This window comes from Schistocerca piceifrons, chromosome 2 (genome assembly GCF_021461385.2).
Source record: "Schistocerca piceifrons isolate TAMUIC-IGC-003096 chromosome 2, iqSchPice1.1, whole genome shotgun sequence".
In the NCBI taxonomy this organism is placed as follows: domain Eukaryota; kingdom Metazoa; phylum Arthropoda; class Insecta; order Orthoptera; family Acrididae; genus Schistocerca; species Schistocerca piceifrons.
In genome coordinates, this window is record NC_060139.1 from 657987484 (window position 1) to 658008773 (window position 21290).

At 44.1% G+C, this 21290-nt stretch overlaps 1 protein-coding gene across 1 annotated transcript in view; it reads left to right on the forward strand.

The window, feature by feature from the left end:
* Positions 1 to 21290, forward strand: part of LOC124775711 (gustatory receptor 5a for trehalose-like) — a 75101-nt gene that overhangs the window by 27882 nt on the left and 25929 nt on the right. The window contains exon 2 of the mRNA XM_047250538.1: positions 19122 to 19396. Coding sequence (XP_047106494.1) covers positions 19122 to 19396 — 275 coding nt within the window. The remainder of the gene's footprint in view (positions 1 to 19121; positions 19397 to 21290) is intronic.

Genomic DNA, 21290 nt, shown 5'->3' on the forward strand with positions numbered 1-21290 from the left:
TCTTCATTAACCCTTTCGCTGCTGCAGACATGTGCTCCCCGCATTCCGCGCTGTGGGCGCTTTTGTCATCACTGCACTGCTCGCCTGTGCAGACACATGGTGTTCCCACTACTTTGACACGCTTATCATTCGATTTCACAAAAACTATTTGGCCCAAAAATTTGATTTTTACACGTCTTCTTGACTGATACCTTCCCCCCATAAATGAGTTAATTTTGTTTCGATGTTCAACGCAGTTATTATGCAGCATTAAATGTAGTAAACCATTGCACGAAATTTTGAAGAGTTTGCAGAGGTAGAAGTCCATAGCGTATACTTTCCGTATGGTCGATTTTAGTTGCCACAATGTTGAGAACGAAATGTGGACAAGATACCTAAATTTCATATAAAATTTACTGTATAACAATATCTCATTTAATTTAAGTACCACATAGGTGTCGTATGTCATATTGAGAAATATTCTGTCTTTCGCGACTGTAATAAAAGTTTTATTTACACCGGACGCGCTTGGCTTTATTTTAAAGCACTTCAATCAATGAAAGGTATGGCACATACACAATGGTACTCATGTTCTCTTTCTTGTTTTTGTTCCACAGTAGCAGTTTTACCAATGGTACTGAAATATATTCCTCTTCTGAAACTGTAATAAGCGACTCTTTTGAAGCATCTTCAGTGGACAGTATTTTGTCTCCTCCATTGCCAAGTCACCTTTCGTAGTTTTGTGCTGCGGTAACACAATATTCAACGTTTGTGTTGGCAGATCAGTGTTTTAGCAAATAAATGATGTTTGTGTGTGCCACACACAAAAAATATATTTGACATAGCTCAGAGCACTTCACTGATAGATGGTATATTCAAGTCCTAATGTTTTTGTAAGTCCACAGTTTTGTTTAATGTATTTTGTCTACTTCCTTTTGATTGATTGAAGTGCTTTAAAATAAAGCCAAACGTGCTCAGTGTAAATAAAACTTTTGTTACAGTCACGAAAGACGGAATATTTCTCAATATTACATACGACACCTATGTGGTACTTAAATGAGATATTGTTATACAGTAAATTTTATGTGAAATTTAGGTATCTTGTCCACATTTCATTCTCAACATTGTGGCAACTAAAATCGACCATATGGAAAGTATACTCTATGGACTTTTACCTCTGAAAACTCTTCAAAATTTCGTGCAATGGTTTACTATATTTAATGCTGCATAATAATTGCGTTGAACATCGAAACAAAATTAAGTCATTTATGGGGGAAAGGTATCAGTCAAGAAGATGTGTAAAAATCTAATTTTTGGGCCAAATAATTTTTGTGGAATCGAATGATAAGAGTGTCAAAGCAGTCGGAACACGATGTGTCTGCACAGGCGAGCAGTGCAGTGACAAAATCGCGCACAGGGCGGGAGCACGTCTTTGTAGCAGCGAAAGGGTTAATGCGGCCGTGGTGGCTTTACTTCATGAACTGCGCGCTGCCCCCTAAACGTAAGCTTGCGAACTATGCTATACTATGGCGCTGCTTCTATTGGCGCGTGCGTCGTGTGCAACTGGCAACGCAGCAATCTCCCACGTCTGGGCGGGCATGCGCGAGCCGCCAAGATAAAAGAATTGAACTATAGTGCATACGCCAGATCGTTGTACAGCATTATTCGCTGTTCAAGCCGTCGACGAGTCTAGAATCTTCTTCGCTATTTTTTTCTCTTTCATGCTACAATCGCTAATAGGGTTAAGGTGCGTCCATTTTGGTGAAGAAACTGTGAGATTTAAGAGCCAGATGTCGCACAAGACGCCGCTGACTGCCGCTGGAGAGCTCTGAGGTGGCAAATCACGACGAGGAGCACACGCTACGCGCCATGTTGCTGGCCGTCTCATAGCGAGCAGCGTGCTTGGCCATGAGAAACACGCCCCCGTGTGGACAGCTTAAACAAAGCGTCCTAAATAGAAGAATTCGAGCGAGATCGCGCAGTGGTTGTCTCAATGGGCTGCTTCTTAACGTTCATGCCTCAATAAGAGCTGCAAGTCCGGTGTGGCAGTTGAAGATAGCAAAACGGAAGCCGAAGTCTTAAATTTCATTTTCAAGAAATCGTTCATACAGGAGAATCGTACAGACACAACATCATTTCACCATCGGACAGAATCTCGTATGGACGACATAGTAATAAGTATCCCTGTCGTCGGGAAACAACTGAAAGATTTGAAAGCAAGTAAGTCACCAGCTCCAGAGGGAATCCCAGTTTGGTTTTACAAAGAGTACTCTAGGGCATTGGCCCCTTACCTAGCCTGCGTTTATTGTGACTCTCTCGCCCAGTGCAAAGTCCCAAGTAAGTGCCTGGAAGAAAGCGGAGGTGACTCCAGTATAGAAGAAGGGTAAAAGAACGGACCCGCAAAATTACATACTGATTGCATTTACCTAACATACTCCCAACGAACCGTGAACTGAAGTCTGCCTCTACTTTACCTACGACTGACCCAGCCCATGTGATCGTTCCATTTTACACCCCTACAGATTGTTACGCCGAGGTATTTGTATGTGTTGATCGACTCTAGTTCTGACTCGTTGATATTGTAGTTGCATCGTTTAGTTTCGACAAGTATACAATTTTACATTTCTAAACATCTAAAGCAAGTTGTTAATCTTGTCAGCACTTTAAAATCTTATCAATATCTAATTGCATATTTGAGCGTTTTTTTTTTTTTTTCAGGCAGTACGTCGATATCGGGGTGCACTCAGCCCTTGAGAGGCAAACTGAGGAGCTACTTGATTGAGAAGTGGCAGCTCCGGTCTCGTAAACTGACACACGGCCGGGAGAGCGGTGTGCTGACCATATGCCCCTCCATATCCACATCCAGTGATGCCTGTGGTCTGAGGATGACACGGCGGCCTGTCGGTACTGTTGGGCCTTCCAAGGACTGTTCGGCAGGTCTTCTGACATCGGCTTGCTGCAGAATCCTTGAACATATTCTCAGTTCGAATATAATCAAGTTTCTTAAGGTTAAGCAGCTTAAGTCCTCGAATCAGCATGGTTTTAGAAAATATCGATTGTGTGAAACTCAGCTTGCACTTTTCTCACGTGAGATCCTGGGAACTATGGATGAAGGGTAACAGGCAAATTCCATATTTCTGGATTTGTGGAAGGCGTTTGACACGGTACCCCATTGCAGGCTCTTAACCAAGGTACGAGCATATGGAATAAGTTCACAGATATGTGAATGACTCGAAGACTTCTTAAATAATAGAGCCAGTATGTCGTCCTCGAAGGCGAGTGTTCATCAGAGGCAAGGGTATTGTGAGGAGTGCCCCAGGAAAGTGACAAAATTTCTAATTGGTGATCGTATACAGTATTACTAGTGTCCTACTTTAAACAGTCAAGTTGTTTAAATATCTTGGCATAACGTTGCAAAGCGATATGAAGTGGAACGAGCATGTGAAAACTGTGGTAGTGAAGGCGAGTTGTCGACTTCAGTTCATTGGGAGAATTTTAGGAAAGAATGGTTTACCTGTAAATAACATCACATATAGGACGCTGGTGTGCCCTATTTTTGAGTATAACTAGAGTGTTTGGGATCTGTACCAGGTAGGACCGAAGGAAGACACCGAAGCAGTTCAGAGGCGGGCTGCTAGATTTGTTACTGGTAGGTTCTAACAACACGTAAGTATTACGGAAATGCTTCGGGAACTCGAATGGGAATTCCTGGAGGGAAGGCGACGTTCTTTTCGAGAAGCACTATAGAGAAAATTAAGAGAACCGGCATTTGAAGCTGACTGCCGAACGATTCCATTGCTGCCAACATACATTGCACGTAAGGGCCATGATGATAAGATACGAGAAATTATGACTCATACGGACACGTACAGACAGCTTTTTTCCCTCGCTCCATTTTCGAGTGAAACAGGAAAGGAAATGGCTAGCAGTGGTACAGGACAAGCTCCGCCACGCACCGTACTGTGGCTTACGGAGTATCTGTGTAGATGTGGATATAGGATGATGGAGGTTAGAGATCGTACAGCGGTATAGAGGCAGCAGCTGTTCCATCGCTCCATCAACGAATGGAACAGGAAACGTAAAGTCTGGCAGTGGTACGAAGTACATTCCGCCATGCTCTGTACAGTGGTTTGTGTAGTAGATATGTAGAGCAGAATTAGAGCTATGCATTATATGAGCAGTACAATGCAATCATCCGATATTTCACAGCAACATTCCTCCCAGTTGTTTAGAATAGCTCGAGGAATAAACTGATGAGCATTATTGCCACTGCCCAGAGCGTGACTGAATGCTACAGGTTAGCGTTGGGGTCACGTGACGCTGTCGAGAAAGTACAAGCGGAGCATTGACAAATGAGGGACCATGCGGGCCGCAAATGGGAAAATCCTCTGACATAAGCGACTTTGACAAAGGGCATATCGTTATGCTAAGGCGCCTGTGAACAAGAGTTTCAGAACTGGCGAAGCTAGTCGTTGTACGTGAGCAACTGTCGTGGGCATGTATGGAAACTGATTGAAGGACGGTGAAACCACGAGTAGGTGATAAAGTGTTGGACGTCGACGCCTCGTCCCACAACGTCGAGATCGGTGGCTTGATCGCGCTGTGAAGCAGGACAAGGCATTGATCTGCGGCTGATCTGACGACAGAAGACAATGCTCGTGCATGCACATGTGTCACGGAGCACACTGTTTAGCGCACAGTGTTGAACATGGACCAGACAAGGATAACTTCCTATAGGACCCTGCTCAGATTTTGTGGTCAGAGTGGCCAGTGCACAGCCCGTAAAATCTGAACACAAATCAAGCATGGAAACAGGAAGAAGGTATACTGAACTGTGAAAAAAACAGTAGAGACAGTGAACGGTGCAAGGAGAAGAAGTATAATATAGAGAAGAATACAACAGCAACAGCGTCGTGGGTAAGTGGTCCCAGTGTTGGTCTGCAAGGCACGGGAACCGTGTTCAAACCTCGATCGTGCCCTTTTTTTTCTTTTTTTTTTCATTCGCTGTTCGCTGTATTCAAATTTGTGTCCGTGTCTTTATGTTGCTTTTTTTTGCAACAGCCGGGTTTATGGAAGGACCTTTAATGACAGTTGATTCCCCACAACAGCGAAAGGAAGTGGCTTTAGAGTGGGAATCGCAAACTTTTGATGACAAAACGACAAGTCAGCCGAATCCTCCACCGGAAAACACGTCTGGTGTGTCATACACGGTATTAGTGACAGTATATGTGCAGCGAAATGCAGGAAGATCTGCAGCGGATAGGCACTTGGTGCAGGGAGTGGCAACTGTCCCTTAACATAGACAAATGTAATGTATTGCGAATACATAGAAAGAAGGATCCTTTATTGTATGATTATATGATAGCAGAACAAACATTGGTAGGAGTTACTTCTGTAAAATATCTGGGATATGCGTACGGAACGATTTGAAGTGGAATGATCATATAAAATTAATTGTTGGTAAGGCGGGTGCCAGGTTGAGATTCATTGGGAGAGTCCTTAGAAAATGTAGTCCATCAACAAAGGAGGTGGCTTACAAAACAATCGTTCGACCTATACTTGAGTATTGCTCATCAGTGTGGGAGCCGTACCAGGTCGGCTTGACAGAGGAGATAGAGAAGATCCAAAGAAGAGCGGCGCGTTTCGTCACAGGGTTATTTGGTAAGCGTGATAGCGTTGCGGCGATGTTGAGCAAACTTAAGTGGCAGACTCTGCAAGAGAGGCGCTCTGCATCGCGGTGTAGCTTGCTGTCTAGGTTTCGAGAGGGTGCGTTTCTGGATGAGGTATCAAATATATTGCTTCCTCCTACTTATAACTCCCGAGGAGATCACGAATGTAAAATTAGAGAGATTCGAGAGCGCACGGAGGCTTTCCGGCAGTCGTTCTTCCCGCGAACCATACGCGACTGGAACAGGAAAGGGAGGTAATGACAGTGGCACGTAAAGTGCCCTCCGCCACACACAGTTGGGTGGCTTGCGGAGTATAAATGTAGAAGTAGATATGATAAGAATCTCCTACCGAAGCACCTAATTTGTACGCCTGGCAAGTGAGTGAGATATGCCTCCTTGCCCGATTTTAGTGTTCGTACGATGTGATCATTCCCAAGGGAATGATGAAAACATAATAGTTTGTCCCATAAGCTGCAACAAATGAACTCAACAGTTCCGTAATCACGCTGTTTCTCTGTGCTCTGTCAAAACATATGTTTTTGAAGTTGCGTTTCGTTTGGGAACTTTTGACACTGAATTCCTTAGTTACAACATAGTTCAAATCGTTCATTTGTTGTTTTCGTTTCTGTGAGACGCCTATGTGATATTTCGCCTGCTCTCACTGCTCATGACGTTTACTTGCGATGGTGACGTATTCTTACCACATGACTCATATTCTATAATCAATGTATAGTATGACAACTGCCAAGACTACACAAAGAGAACCAACATTTCCATGACCGGCCGGAAAGTTTCTAATGCTGTGAAAAAAATAAACGGCACGAGAGAGTTTTGTACACGGCTCGTCCGCTTCATAGTCGAACACCGTGTCCACCTAACCACGACGCTACGAATGTTGGTATTCACTCATATTTGCTCTTGTTAAGCATTTGCCGTTCACTGCTTCTATATTGCTTCTTTTTTCAAAGTTCAGTACAGCTTCTTCCTGTCTTCACGCTTGATCTTTGTTCAGTCTGTGACGGACTATCCATTGGGCCATCTTACCATTAAATCTGAGGGGGCTGCTTTGGGAAGTTTCCCTTGTCAGCAGCAGATGATCCCCACGCTTCCCAATACATACCCAACGACGTCGTCAGTTACGACTGCAGTGGGCTCGAGATCATTGAGATTGGTCCGTGCATCGACGGAAACATATCGCCTGGTCGAATGAGCCACGTTTTGTGTTACAACAGGTTGACTGTCCCGTTCGGATACGCAGTCATGCGGGCAAACGGCTGCTCGAAACACGCACTGCGCCACGGGTGCAGACCGGTGGGGGCAGAGCTATGGCGTGGCAGTGGCTCCCGACCTTTCGGCGATCGTCGCCGTGAGTGCAGTCAGGTATTAACTTGAACCCCCGCCCCCTCCTGTCCTCGCTACATCACCATTATTAGCTCCTCACTAAAATCTGGTGTGAAGAAGAATTTTGTTTGAACACTTTTACTTTTAAAATTATGAAAGGTAAATGATGTTTAGTTTTTGTAGGTGTTTCATTAAACCACGAACTAATAAATCAGTGAGACAATTGGTAATGCTTATTTCTTACAACATCTTCCTTTCAGAATGGTAAAACAATTGTCAGTGCATCGCGAGAGTTACATACAATTCCTCCTCAGGAAAGAAAGATGACTTATCTACATTTAGAGTGGATACTTGTTACACAACATGCTTCCTCTGCACTTCTTCTCTCTTTAGCGACACTTGCGTCCAAATTTAAAATCAACCGAGTTGAAATGTTTGCATTATGGTTGTTGTCTGTAAATCTTTTCATTTCTGAACTGGCAGGAATTGGATCCCTTCAGTCTGCCAGTGCCTTGTGTCTCACCATTGACACTAGTCTTCCTCTTCCTTTTTTGTGCCTTTGTAACGCATCGTCACACGGTCGGCACGGTTATTAACCTACCTGGCGTGGTTAATTTAAGGGGTGGCCGGATGACCTCCCTATCACCACCGTTATCCCCCTCCCCCACCCTCTCAGGCTTTTCGCAGATGATGTACTCCTCTATAAAGAGGTAACGCCTGGAAAAAAAATGCAGTTAGATCTTGATAAGATTTCAAAGTGTTGACAGGATTGACAACCTGCTTTAAATGTTTAGAAATGTAAACCTGTGTACTTTACGAAACGAAAAGTTACGTGGTACGAGTCACAACTAGTATCGATCAAAGCATGCAAATACCTGGGCGTAACAATCTGCAGGGGAACGATCACATGGGCTGGCTCAGTCATAGGTAAAGTAGGGGCAGACTTCGGTTCATTGGGAGGATGCTAGGTAGATACTATCAGTATACGCAGCAGACTGCATACAAAATAATTGTGCGACCCATCCTAGAATATTACTCAAGTGTGCGGGACCTGTGCTAGAGAGGACTAACAGGGGATATTCACCGAAAAAGAGAAAGACAGCACTAATGGTCACAGGTTTGTTTGAACAGTGGAAGAGCGTTACGGAGATGCTGATGTAAAAACTGAACTGGCAGACGATTGAAGATGGAAGCGAACTATCCCGAGAAATCCTAATTAATAAGTTTTAAGAACCTGTCTTAAATAATGAATCGAGGATGTAGTACAACCACCTACATATTGGTCCCGAAGCGATCACAAGAATAAGTTTACACTAATTACAGTGTCCATTCAGATATTTAAGCGATCGTTCTTTCCACACTCCATACGTGAATGGAACATCAAGAAACCTTACTAAATGGGTACAACGGGAAGTAATCTCTGCCATGCACTTCACAGCAGTTTGCACAGTATGTATGTAGATGTAGAATTATTGTTATAAAGAAGTTGTTTTCATGTTCTTAAGCCACATGGTTTTGAAGTCACGTAGCACTAGAGTGGGAGAGCTATGTACAACTCATGTCATCTATTCAGGATGAAACAGAACTCCGTCGACAAAATTTCGGAGTTTGTTCATTGACATTTTCTGAGTGTTTTGGTATAACGACCCTAGTCTCCGGTCGCTCGTCGGAAAGTAATATTGTCATTACCACTTATACGTTTTTAACTAGAATTATTTTTATTTCTACGAAAACACATTTACAACAAGGAAAGAGCTGTAATATGCAGCCACCAAGACGTAATAATACAAAAGGATCCGGTGTTTCATGGGCGTCTATGTAAGGATGTAACACTGCTTTTACGTAGTTGCCATCGCAGCGGAAACGGCTGAGCATATCGTCGTCTTGCCGTTTATCAAAAATGGTTCAAATGGATCTGAGCTCTATGGGACTTAACATCTGAGGTCATCAGTCCCCTAGAACTTAGAACTACTTAAACCTAACTAACCTAAGGACATCGCACACATCCATGCCCGAGACAGGATTTGAACCTGCGACCGTAGCGGTCACGCGGTTCCAGACTGAAGCGCCTAGAACCGCTCGGCCACACCGGCCGACGCCGTTTATCCATTGCATTCAGTGAACCCATAAACGACATGCAATTAGGTCGATTTTTCATCAGTAGACCTATCCATACTGCTATCTGTTACTGTTAACGTACAACCAACACTGCCGGGAAAACCAACCCGAGACTGTACCGTTCAGTACTTAATGCAAGCTTGAGGACCAAGAGTAAAGTAGACCCTACTCTTGTCAACAGCAAATACCACGAGTGAGTCGAACAAGCGCATGCCGCCAATATTTTCGCTGTTGTGCAGATGCTTTCAATGCAATACCGATACAAGGGGTAAGAAATCAAACGAAATTACTCTGTAACGAACCACTGGAGACTACGAGCGTCTTATACCAAAATACTCAGAAAACATCCGTGGACAGCCTCCGCAATTTTGGCAGTAGCGTTCTAGTTCACTCTGTATAGAAGCAAAATGGCCTTACCAAAATACTCAGAAAACATCCGTGGACAGCCTCCGCAATTTTGGCAGTAGCGTTCTAGTTCACTCTGTATAGAAGCAAAATGGCCTTTCGCCAGGATAACAACGTACCTTATGCAAATGTTGTAGGGAAGTTCTTGTAGAATGTAAATACTTTAGGATTAAAGGGGACCACTCACCAAAAAGCAGAAGCATTGAGTCGATAGGCACATACAACAGACGGAAAACTTGCTAGGTTTCTAAGTTATTCTTTGACGACCCAGATTACACAAACAAACACATACACTGTCTCACAAACACATACACACGTCTATCCCCCTAAATTGTGTCAGCTATACTGACAGTGCCAATGCTATTTGCGGCAGGTGGACTGCTTGTGTTGGGGTAATGTTGGGTGGGGTGGGTCTAGGGAAAGGGAGGCAGGAGGTAAGGCGAAGGACTGGTGGTGGGTAACTAGTGGCGTGGAGGGAGGCACAACTAGCTCTTTATTCACATGAAGTGTTGAGTGCTATTGACAAGGGATATCAGAACGATTCCGTATTTCTGGATTTCCCGAAGGCTTTTGACATTGTACCACACAAGCGGCTCGTAGTGAAATTGCGTGTTTATGGAATATCGTCTCAGTTATGTGACTGTATTTGTGATTTCCTGTCAGAGAGGTCACAGTTCGTAGTAACTGACGGAAAGTCATCGAGTAAAACAGAAGTAATTTCTGGCGTTCCTCAAGGTAGTGTTATAGGCCCGTTGCTGTTCGTTATCTATATAAACAATTTGTGAGACAATCTGAGCAGCTGTCTTCGGTTGTTTGCAGATGACACTGTCGTTTATCGACTGATAAAGTCATCAGAAGATCAAAACAAACTGCAAAACGATTTAGAAGAAATATCGGAATGGTGCGAAAAGTGGCAGTTGACCCTAAATAACGAAAAGTGTGAACTCATCCACATGAGTGCTAAAAGGAACTCTTTAAACTTCTGTTACATGATAAATCAGTCGAATCTAAAAGCCGTAAATTCAACTAAATACTTAAGTATTACAATTACGAACAACTTAAATTAGAAGGAACACATAGAGAATGTTGTGGGGAAGCCTAACCAAAGACTGCGTTTTATTGGCAGGACACTTAGAAAATGTAACAGACCTACTAAGGAGACTGCCTACACTACGCTTGTCCGTCCTCTTTTAGAATACTGGTGCGCGGTACGGGATCCTTACCAGATAGGACTGACGGAGTACATCGAAAAAGTTCAAAGAAAGGCAGCACGTTTTGTGTTATCGCGAAATATGGGAGAAACTGTCACAGAAATGATACAGCGTTTGGGCTGGAAATCATTAAAAGAAAGGCGTTTTTCGTTGCGACGGAATCTTCTCACGAAATTCCAATCACCAGCTTTCTCCTCCGCATGCGAAAATATTTTGTTGACACCGACCTATGTAGGGAGGAACGATCACCACGATAAAATAAGGGAAATCAGAGCTCGAACGGAAAGATATAGGTGTTCGTTCTTTCCGTGTGCTATATGAGATTGGAATAATAGAGAATTGTGAAGGTAATTCGATGAACTCTCTGTGAGGCACTTAAATATGATTTGCAGAGTATTCATGTACATGTAGATGTAGAGGCCGGTTTGCTGGCTAGGAGTGTAGGGGGAAGGGTGGCAGTTATAGTTGTAGCAGCCAGCTGGAAGTAGCTCACGCTGAAGGGTACATGCGGATGTGAATTGGGAGGGGGTGACAGAACGGAGGAAGGGAAAAATGTTGGGTGGAGGGCGTGGGGACAGTAGGTTACCTGAGACTGAGAAGATGCCAGGACGATTATGGGAGAGTAGGATGTGTTGTATGGATAACTTCCATCTGTGAAGTTCAGAAAAGCTGGTGGTGGAGGGAAGGAACCACATGGGTTGAGTTGTAAAGCAGCCATTGAAATTGAGCATGTTGTGCTCAGTCGCATGTTGTGCCAGCAAGTGCTCTTCTTTGTTGTTGATGACAGTTTGGCAATGGCCATTTATCCTGTGAATTGGGAGGGGGTGACAGAACGGAGGAAGGGAAAACTGTTGGGTGGAGGGCGTGGGGACAGTAGGTTACCTGAGATTGAGAAGATGCCAGGACGATTATGGGAGAGTAGGATGTGTTGTATGAATAACTTCCATCTGTGTAGTTCAGAAAAGCTGGTGGTGGAGGGAAGGAACCACATGGGTTGAGTTGTAAAGCAGCCATTGAAATTGAGCATGTTGTGCTCAGTCGCATGTTGTGCCAGCAAGTGCTCTTCTTTGTTGTTGATGACAGTTTGGCAATGGCCATTTATCCTGCTGGACATATGGTTGGTATCGTACCAACAAAAAAGGCTGCACCTTGTTTGCAGCAGAGTTAGTATGACATGCCTGCTTCCACAGATGGACCAGCCTCTGATGGGGTAGGATAAGCCTGTAACAAGACTGTAGTAGATGATGCTAGGTGGATGTGTGGGGCAGGTTTTGCACCTTAGTCCCTCAAAAGGGCATGATCCTTATCACATGGGTTGGGTGTGGAAGTGATATAGAGATGGACTATAATGTTAGTAGACTGTATGGGCGACGGAACACCACTTAGAGAGGGATGGAAAGGATCTGGGGTAGGATGTCACTCATTTAAAGGTAGGATGAGATATAATCAAAGCCCTGGCGCAGGACACATTCAGTTGTTGCAGTCTGGTGTGGTATTGGGTGACAGGGGGGTGCTGCTTTTTAGTTGATTATTGGGGGAAGTTGGAAGAATTGAGCGTATGTGAGGGTATGGCACATGAAATCTGTTTGTGGATTAGGTCTGGGGAGTACTGCCTGTCTTTGAAGGCCTTTGTAAGGCCACCAGCATAATAGGCAAGAGAGTTCTCGTCATCACAGATATGTCATCCATGGGTGACTAGTTTGTATGGGAGGGATTTTTGGTGTGTAATGGATGGCAGCTGTTGAAATGCAAGTACTGTTGGTGGTTAGTGGGTTTAATGTGGACAGAGCTCTGAATGGATCTGTCAGTGAGGTGGAGGTCAACATACAGGAAGGTGGACCATGGGGTAGGAGAGGATCAGATGAAGTGAGAAGAGGTGTTGAGGTTGTGCAGGAATGTGGTTAAGGTGTCTTGGCCCTGAGTTTAGATCATTAATGAACCTGAACCAAACATGGTTGAAAGTTTTGAGAGGCTAGGAAGGTTTCCTGTAGATGGCACATAAACAGGTTGGATTAGGACGTGCAATACAGGTGGCCAGGGCTGTGCTGCAATTTGTATGGATACCTTCCCTTCAAAGGAAAATTAGTTGTGAGTCACTATATAGTTGCCAAGATGTGTAAGGAATGATGTGGTGGGTTTGAAATCTGAAGGACTTTGGGAGAGGTCTGTTCAATAGTGGCAAAGCTAGGGCATGAGGGATGTTGGTGTATAGCTAGGTGACTTCAACAGTGATCAGCAGAAATCCAGGAGGTGAAGGTGTGGGGATGGCGAAAAGTCAGTGAAGGGTTAATGTCTCTGATGCGGGAGGATAGGTTTTGGGCAATTGGTTGGAGGATTGCTGCATGCTGCTGCTAGCTCTGTATAGTCACGTCACGTGCACGCGTTCCCTCTAGCGACGAGCTGTAAACTTCCACGCTCTGGTCGGAAGCACACCTCGTTACACACGCCACGATATTACCCTCCTGTCACCGGTTTGCGCATTCCAGATTCCGGCTCGTTTCTTATTGAACGCTCCTTATATTATTGAGGAATGGTATCTTGTTCTTGTCCATATTACGCTCTTCTTAACAACACAGAATAGTTATAGTAATTACACATTAATGTAACCACAGCATACGTTCGCCATGAACGCGCAATAACCACTCACAGGCGGTAGATGGCAGCACTAGCAGTGGCGGGCAGATAAAGGATGCAGAGTGGGACGCAGGAAAAATGGTTCAAATGGCTCTGAGCACTATGGGACTTAACAGCTATGGTCATCAGTCCCCTAGAACTTAGAACTACTTAAACCTAACTAGCCTAAGGACATCACACAACACCCAGTCATCACGAGGCAGAGAAAATCCCTGACCCCGCCGGGAATCGAACCCGGGAACCCGGGCGCGGTAAGCGAGATCGCTACCGCACGACCACGAGCTGCGGACGACGCAGGAAAAACTACAGTCGCTATCGTAATCCGGAAAAGCAACGATTTATTTGAAATCCAAAAGGACATGACCATTGGCTTTCAGGAAAATGGCAGAATCATTTCCTAAACGGCTACGTTTATCTGTTAACATGACGCTGTGGTTAAAGTACTCCGTGCATGGCAAAGTGGCGCTATTCAAAACTGGCGTCAAGGTAACATTGATGCACCACAGGCCATAGACGATAGGGATGAATAACGACTGTCGAGATGTGTACGAGCGAACAGAGGTGCAACTGTTAAGCAACTCACCGCCCAGATGAACCAAGGGGCTACCAACAGTGTCTCTTCAATGACCGTTCAGCGAACGTTGCTGTGTGTGGGCCTCAGCGGCAGGCACATGGTTCATACAGCTGCGGTGACTGCTGTTCAGCGGCGATGAAGGCTGGATTTTGCACGCCACTACCGGAACATTGCTATCCCCATTGAAAGTAAGAAGAGTTGTAGGGTCTGCCGAATGGAATAGACAGTCTAATGAGAACAGAATATGGATTGAAAGTAAATCGAAGAAAAACCAAAGTAATGAGAACAGCGAGAGACTTAACATCATAATTGGTGATCACGAAGTAAATGAAGTTAAGCAATTCTGTTACGTAGGCAGCAAAATAACCCATGATGGGCAAAGTAAGGAGGACATAAAAGCATATCAATATTGGCGAAAAGGACTTTCCTGGCAAAGAGAAGCCTACTAGTAACAAACATAGGCCTTAATCTGAGGAAGAAATTTCTGAGAATGTATGTTCGGAGCACAGCATTGTATGATAATGAAACATGGAATGTAGGAATACCGGAAAAGAGGAGAATCGAAGCGTTTGAGATGTGGTGCTACAGAAGAATGTCGAAAATTAGGTGGACCCATACCATAAGGAATGAAGAGGTTCTCCAAAGAATTGGCCAGGACTGAAACAAGTGGAAAACACTGACAAGAAGGAACGGGATCGTAGGACATCTGTTAAGAAATCAGGGGATAACTTCCATGGTACTAGAGGTAGCTGCAAAGGATAAAAAGTGTAGAGGAAACAGAAATAGGAATACATCCATCAAATAATTGAGGACGTAGATTGCAAGTGCTGCTCTGAGATTAAGAGGTTGGCACAGGAGAGGAATTCGTGACGGGCTGCAGCAACCAGTGAGACGACTGATGACCCTCTCTCCCCCCCCCCCCCCCCAAACAAAAAAAAAACCTACAACTGGACCACTGAGAGGCAACAGGTGGCCTTTTCAGATGACAGTTGGCCATTGGCGTGTACAGCATATGAAACGCCTGAACGCACACATCCTGCAACAATCGTCCGAAGGGTCCAGGTCAGATGAGAGAGCGTTGTGATCTGGGGATTGTTTTCGTGGTATACCTTGGATGATCTCGTCGTTCTGGAAGGCACAATGGATAAACACAAATATTCATCTATCCTTGGAGAACATGTCCACCCCCACATGCAGTTTGTTTTTCCTCAGCACGACGCTATCTACCAGCAGGACAATGCAGCCTGTCACACAGATCTGAGGAGCCATCTCGATGGGCTGTTCGCACCATGGATCCTCAACCGAGAAACCTATCTCATCTGACCACGGTACCGGAGATGGCATGGCTCCACACCCCTGTCACTAACTTTCAGAACGTCATTGACTCTCTTCCTGCCAGTCTCACAGCGGTCCACTCTGAAACGTTTGGTTATCCGTGTCTTTGACATGTGATCATATTAATGCGAGTGGTCATAGTAGAGTGAAGTGTTTCTTATGGTGCGTAGAATGATTTCAGTGCCTCTATTTACAGATTTGTATTCTTTCTCACGAGAATTATGTGTGTTTTTCCAGCACCAGGTGTGTTCTTCATGTGCCACGTCCTTACCTCGCTTCTGTTTATACAACTTGCACGAGGATGGCCGGATCTCATGGCCCAGTGGTGGGCGATGGATGCAACAGTCCCAAGTTTGAGTCCACGTCTGCCAAAGCTCTTTTATATCATCACGTGTGTTCTGATGCTTACAGCTTTGGGTAGGTAACTTTTTTCTTGGTCTCTTACATTTTTGGTTACAACATGTAAGTTTGTAACTGCAATAAACTATAAAGTATATTTTAGTATACAAAGAGGTATATTGTAGTTTTATTCTGACGTATATCCAAAGACTGTGCACATTTTATACAAAGTATTGCAATAGTTGTACTTCTGCATTATTAAGTATCCCGAAAGGAATTGCATCGATCTCTGATTTGTGCATCTTCAGGTCTCTTTTAAAAAATTGTTTGCTACGTTTATTCTAAAGATAGAAGAGATGTTTATGTGGAAATTACCTAGTTGTTATGAACTTTTAGCGCGAAGTAAATCGGTATGGCGCTAGATAGAAGTATTCAAAGATATTGCCAATAATTAATTTTTTAATCCAAAGGCATTTTCCTGTCAAATCTCCCACGAAAATGTGCTGGAGTATTACCTGTAAATCCGCCACGCAGCAGAGTGTTATAACGTATTACACTGCTTCACGTACAACGCTCGCTGCGTCCCTGGCGTTCATTGAGCTACACCTGCCGCCTGACTGCAGTGTGTACAATGGACTCGGATTCGGGAGGCTCAGATACCTACCTGGCCACAAAGATTTAGGTTTTCCTACATACCTGGATGGTTTCTTTCAAAAGGACACGGCCGATTTCCTATTCCATTTTTCGCTATGCAGAGCTTTTGGATCGTGACTAATGACCTCGTTGCGACGGGACGTTAAACCCTAATCTCTTTTTTTTTAATGACTGGTGCCAAATGACGAGCAGCTCTAGAACTATGTCTGGTTGGAGTTTTCGTTCCCCGAAACTGGAGCATTGGAATTCAGATTACTAACCACTTTAGGAAGCCACTGGTACTGGTGGGTTTCAACGCAATACGAAATAAGAGAGCCTTTTCGGTTGCTCTTCTTGGTTATGTACCTGCACTGAAGAGTAAGAGAATATCTAGTGTTGTTCGAAGCTTTGTTCTTTTATTTAAAATGCGTGAGGTAACGCCTGAGAAATAATTTACTTTCAATAACCTCCAAGAAACTCTCATGACTGGTACCCGTCAACTGGATATTTGACAAGATAGCTATTTTTCGAACTGTGTTACTCGTACATCACACCACAGTCTTCTGAGCTGTCTGGGGCACCACGTGTCTATGAAGCACGTACTTTTATCTTTTTAAATTTTATGTATCACGTCGTTCTGTTCAACTACGATGTTAGCAATATTTCTTACTTGCACTTTTCTGTTGCTTTACGGATAACGTCTTTTGGCGATATTAATACATTTTGTAATACATGATCTCCATAGAAGAAAGTCCCAGTTACGAATTTTAAAAGTGACTCTAAGCGTTGTAGAGTGTCGTTTCAAGGTCACAGTCAAAGAGTAACTCAAACAATTTTAGATGTGCGCATGCGCGAGTACTGCTTTGTTGTTTTCGCGTTTGCAACCACACATCACAAAATGGCGACTCCTGAGCGTATAGCGTTTTGTGTTTTGCAGTTTACTAAGAGTGAATCCGCAATTTCAGTTCAGTGTGAATTTCTTTTAAAGCGTAGTTCTAATGCCCGATTTCGCAAATACATCCGCCGACGGTATGATGAATTCGACACGATCGGGTAAAGGGGCGACCAGCAGTGTCTGAAGAGTATGTTGATCCTGTCAGAGCATCTTACCTTCGTAATCATAAGAATTCTGTTCAAAAAGCAAGTCTTGAACTTCAGTTGCCAAAGACGACAGTGTGGAGAGTTTTAAGAAGACGTTTGCACATGCGCCCATGCCGGTTGCAGTCGGTACCGTACTTGCTTTACAGCGACATGACTATGGTGTACGTTACAACTTACAAGTGAACTGTTGCAGTGATAAGATGACTTTCTTCATCGTTTGGTGTTCAGTCATGAGGCAAGTTTTCATTTAAGTGGAAAGGTAAATATCCAAAATGTTCTTATCTGGGTGTCAGAACATCCTCGTGAAGTTGTATAATATCAAAGAGATTCCCATAAACTAATGGTTTCCTGCGTTGGTTCTTGACTTCAAGTGTACGGACAATTTCATCCGCTAAAGCTAACGCAATGGAGGTGACTCATATATGTTACAAGAATGGCTGTTTCCCCAGTTAGAAGGTGAACCTGAAAACTTGGCGAGAAGATAGAGCCCCTCCCCCCTGGCATCTCTTTGTATGAGAGTGGTTCAATGTCGGAGACCCTGACCGTTGGACTGGCTGTAATGGTCACAACGACAAAGGTGTTTTCCACTGGCATCAACGTTCACCTGACCTCACAATATGCGATTTTTTCTTTTGGTGCTTTATAAAAGATCGTGTGTACATTCAGCCACTATCTAATGATTTCCCATAGTATAGCCACAGAAGTGAGGAAGCTATTGCTTCCATTATTCTGGGCTTGTTAACTGAAGCGTGGAAGGAGCTGTATTTCAGGTTGGATGTGTGCCGCATAGCTTAATGTGCACGTATTGAACATTTATAAGACAAAGTGGGTTAGTTTACCTTCAATTTGATGTTTGATTTGTTGTACATAGTCTAAATTAAACTGTTGTAATGTACCATTGAAACTGGGACATTCTTTTATGGACACCTTATACATTACCGTACTTAAATCCATCTCAGTTCATGTAAGGAGCACGAGTTTCTTCAGTAGATGTCGTTAATGGGCTTTAGCGCGCAGACATTCGACCCACAGATAACCGATTCGAATCCTGGAGCAGGAAAAACTGTTGATCAACAACACTGAGCTGACAGCGGTAGAGAATTGGCAGCGTAAAGCCCCTTCCCTAGGTTACGTCCCAAACTTTGAAGAGTCTTTAGGAGTGATGGTGATACAACCAGTGGGTGGCGAACCAAGAGTAGTGCCAAAAGATTCACCGAAGATGAGGTCATCGAAGATGGTGGAGAAGCTCTGACTGGACTAGGATGGAGAAAGTAACCGGCCGTATCCATTTCAAAGGAGCACATGCGCCTTCGCCCTAAGGGATTTACAAAAGATACATATCGCAAAGCAGCGAATCCAGCCACTTAATCACAGCGCCACTTCTTCCGCTTTGGATGGCGACATTGACCTCGGAGGTCGACAAGCACCGACTCTGTGCTAGCACGGCGTTTCATCTTCCCTCTTCCTTTCACTATATAACCGTCAACAACAACACGAACCGGTCACTACACTGCACGGGCACTTGTCACAGAACAAATTACTGATCTTAACAGTTCGTAGGAAGATGGCAACAAACTGCTCCAACAAGGAATTTATCCAGGAAAGCAATGAGGGATAACACCGTTGCTTCCCGCGCTGACAACGTCGCTAAGCCACTAGCTTTAACTTTTGAAAGCTCCTTCCGTTGCTCCTTCTGTTCAAGCTGTTGACGTGTAGTGTTTGCAGCGCGCACCGTGCGTGTGGTAGCTGGACGTACAAGGGTTTCACACAATCTTTCCACAGCGGAGCACATCCTGGCCAGGCTGTTCAACGTCGTCCACGCCTACGAGTGTTCCCCAGGCGGGCTGTCGTGGCTGCAGCTGTACCTGGCCAACGAGTTCCCCTCGGCCTACCACTACATCGGCTTCAGCTACTGGACCTCCGCTTGGCTCGCCACCATAAACACCGCGGCCACCTTCAGTTGGAACTACATGGACCTCTTCCTCATACTGATTAGCCTCGCACTTGCCGATCGCTTTGAACATTTTAATCAAGATATTGCTCGTGTATTTGACAGGGTAAGATATACATCCAGTGTAACACGATGTTATTTACGTTCCTACCTTGACATTTAAAATTATATCCATTATTATTCACAGGTATTCAGATGGAATTATTATATATCTGTTATAAAGTTGCAGACGAGTGTGTATAAGCCACCCAACGAAATGAGTATGTTAATCTTACGGTAAAGGGAGCAACGGATAACGGAGATTTACTTCATCCCAGTTTCATTGCACTAATCAGATCTCTGAAAGAAAAGTCAGGCCACATAATGTGTGGAACGAAAGGTAGTAGGGGAGGGGAGAAACACGAAGAACACAGCGGTCATCAGTAGCATGTTCTGCAACCTACTCCAACTCAGAACAGTGAGGTTACGAACAAGACATGCAGTATACAACATCTTAAGGATGCATTTACATCACAGCAACTATTAGTCACCCTCATAGAGAGGCGTCAGTGAGTTCTCAACTTGTTCGTGCGACTCAGCAACACATTCCTTTTGTGCAAGCGGTGCAGCATCCAACAAGTTACTTTATTTACTTATTCATTCGAGACATAAAGAAATACATAATTATTAACATTAAAAGCAAATGAAAAAAAAGTAGTCAAGTTACATTACTGATGAGCAAAATCTTGCAACTTCAATGGCTCTCGGAGTTGCAAGCAGATGATCTTCTGTCCAGGATGCAGGGAACAGTTGGCAATCCACCGTTTGCGATTCTCCACAATGACAATTGGTGGTATCCACAGGGAATTGCCATTTATGGAGGCTACTCCCGGATATTCCTGCTCCAGAAGGAAGACGGCTGATTGACCTCAACACGCTCCAAATCTGTTATGACCAACGGGAGGATTTCCGAACGGAGAGGCGAGATAGTTATTCTCAAGTCGAGAAATTTACGATTGTTTGCGTACCGTAGCTGCCGCTGTATGCAAGACTGAAGTGGCTTTGAGGAAACTTCTTCTGGATCTCAGCTTTGGAACTTCTGCAACGCACCCATGTAATGGATGCGCTTCCTGATGAGACCGATTTATTCTCTCTGTGTTGACAGCTACTTCACGACGTATAACCGGTTGTGCTATGCCTGTGAATCGGTACAAAAAATGGTTCAAATGGCTCTGAGCACTATGGGACTTAACTTCTTAGGTCATCAGTTACCTAGAACTTAGAACTACTTAAACCTAACTAACCTAAGGACACCACACACGTCCATGCCCGAGGCAGGATTCGAACCTGCGTCTGTAGCGGTCGCGCGGTTCCAGTATGTAGCGTCTAGAACCGCTCGGCCACCCTGGCCGGCTGAACCGGTAGAATTTTACAAATGGCGTAGGTTTAAGACAGCCTAGATGTTTAATTAGTGCCTTGTCAATGTATTTGATGGATAGATTTGCACCCAACTGAACACATATACCCTGCAGCACTGTAATTTGTTGCTAGGGTTGTCGTTCTCATGATTTGTAGTCGATAGCCACAGGTCATGCCAGTGATCTTGCGAAAGATGTTGTTTATAACGTCCAGTTTTATTTACGTATTCTTGCGATGGTGCTTGTATGTCACAGTACGACCCAGAGTGACTCCCATATATTTTGGATCGGACGTATTTCTAACTGTATGCATTCCCAGAAAATCACTTTTTAGAAGAAACTAAACATGTCGAAACACGGAATCCCTACTTGCATCATCACTATCCTCGCATCAGAAAACGGAACAATATACAGAGCCATCATGGAGTTTTTGAGAGATTGTACGTTGCTCGTATTTTGAAGTACCTCTACCGTCCCTTGTACAGGCAGCCGATAGTGTTGCATTTACGTATTTCATCCATAGTTTATGGGAACTATCATGCAACCAGAAGTAAATTAGCAACTTGAATTCAGAACTAATTATTGTATTCATATTATCTTCAT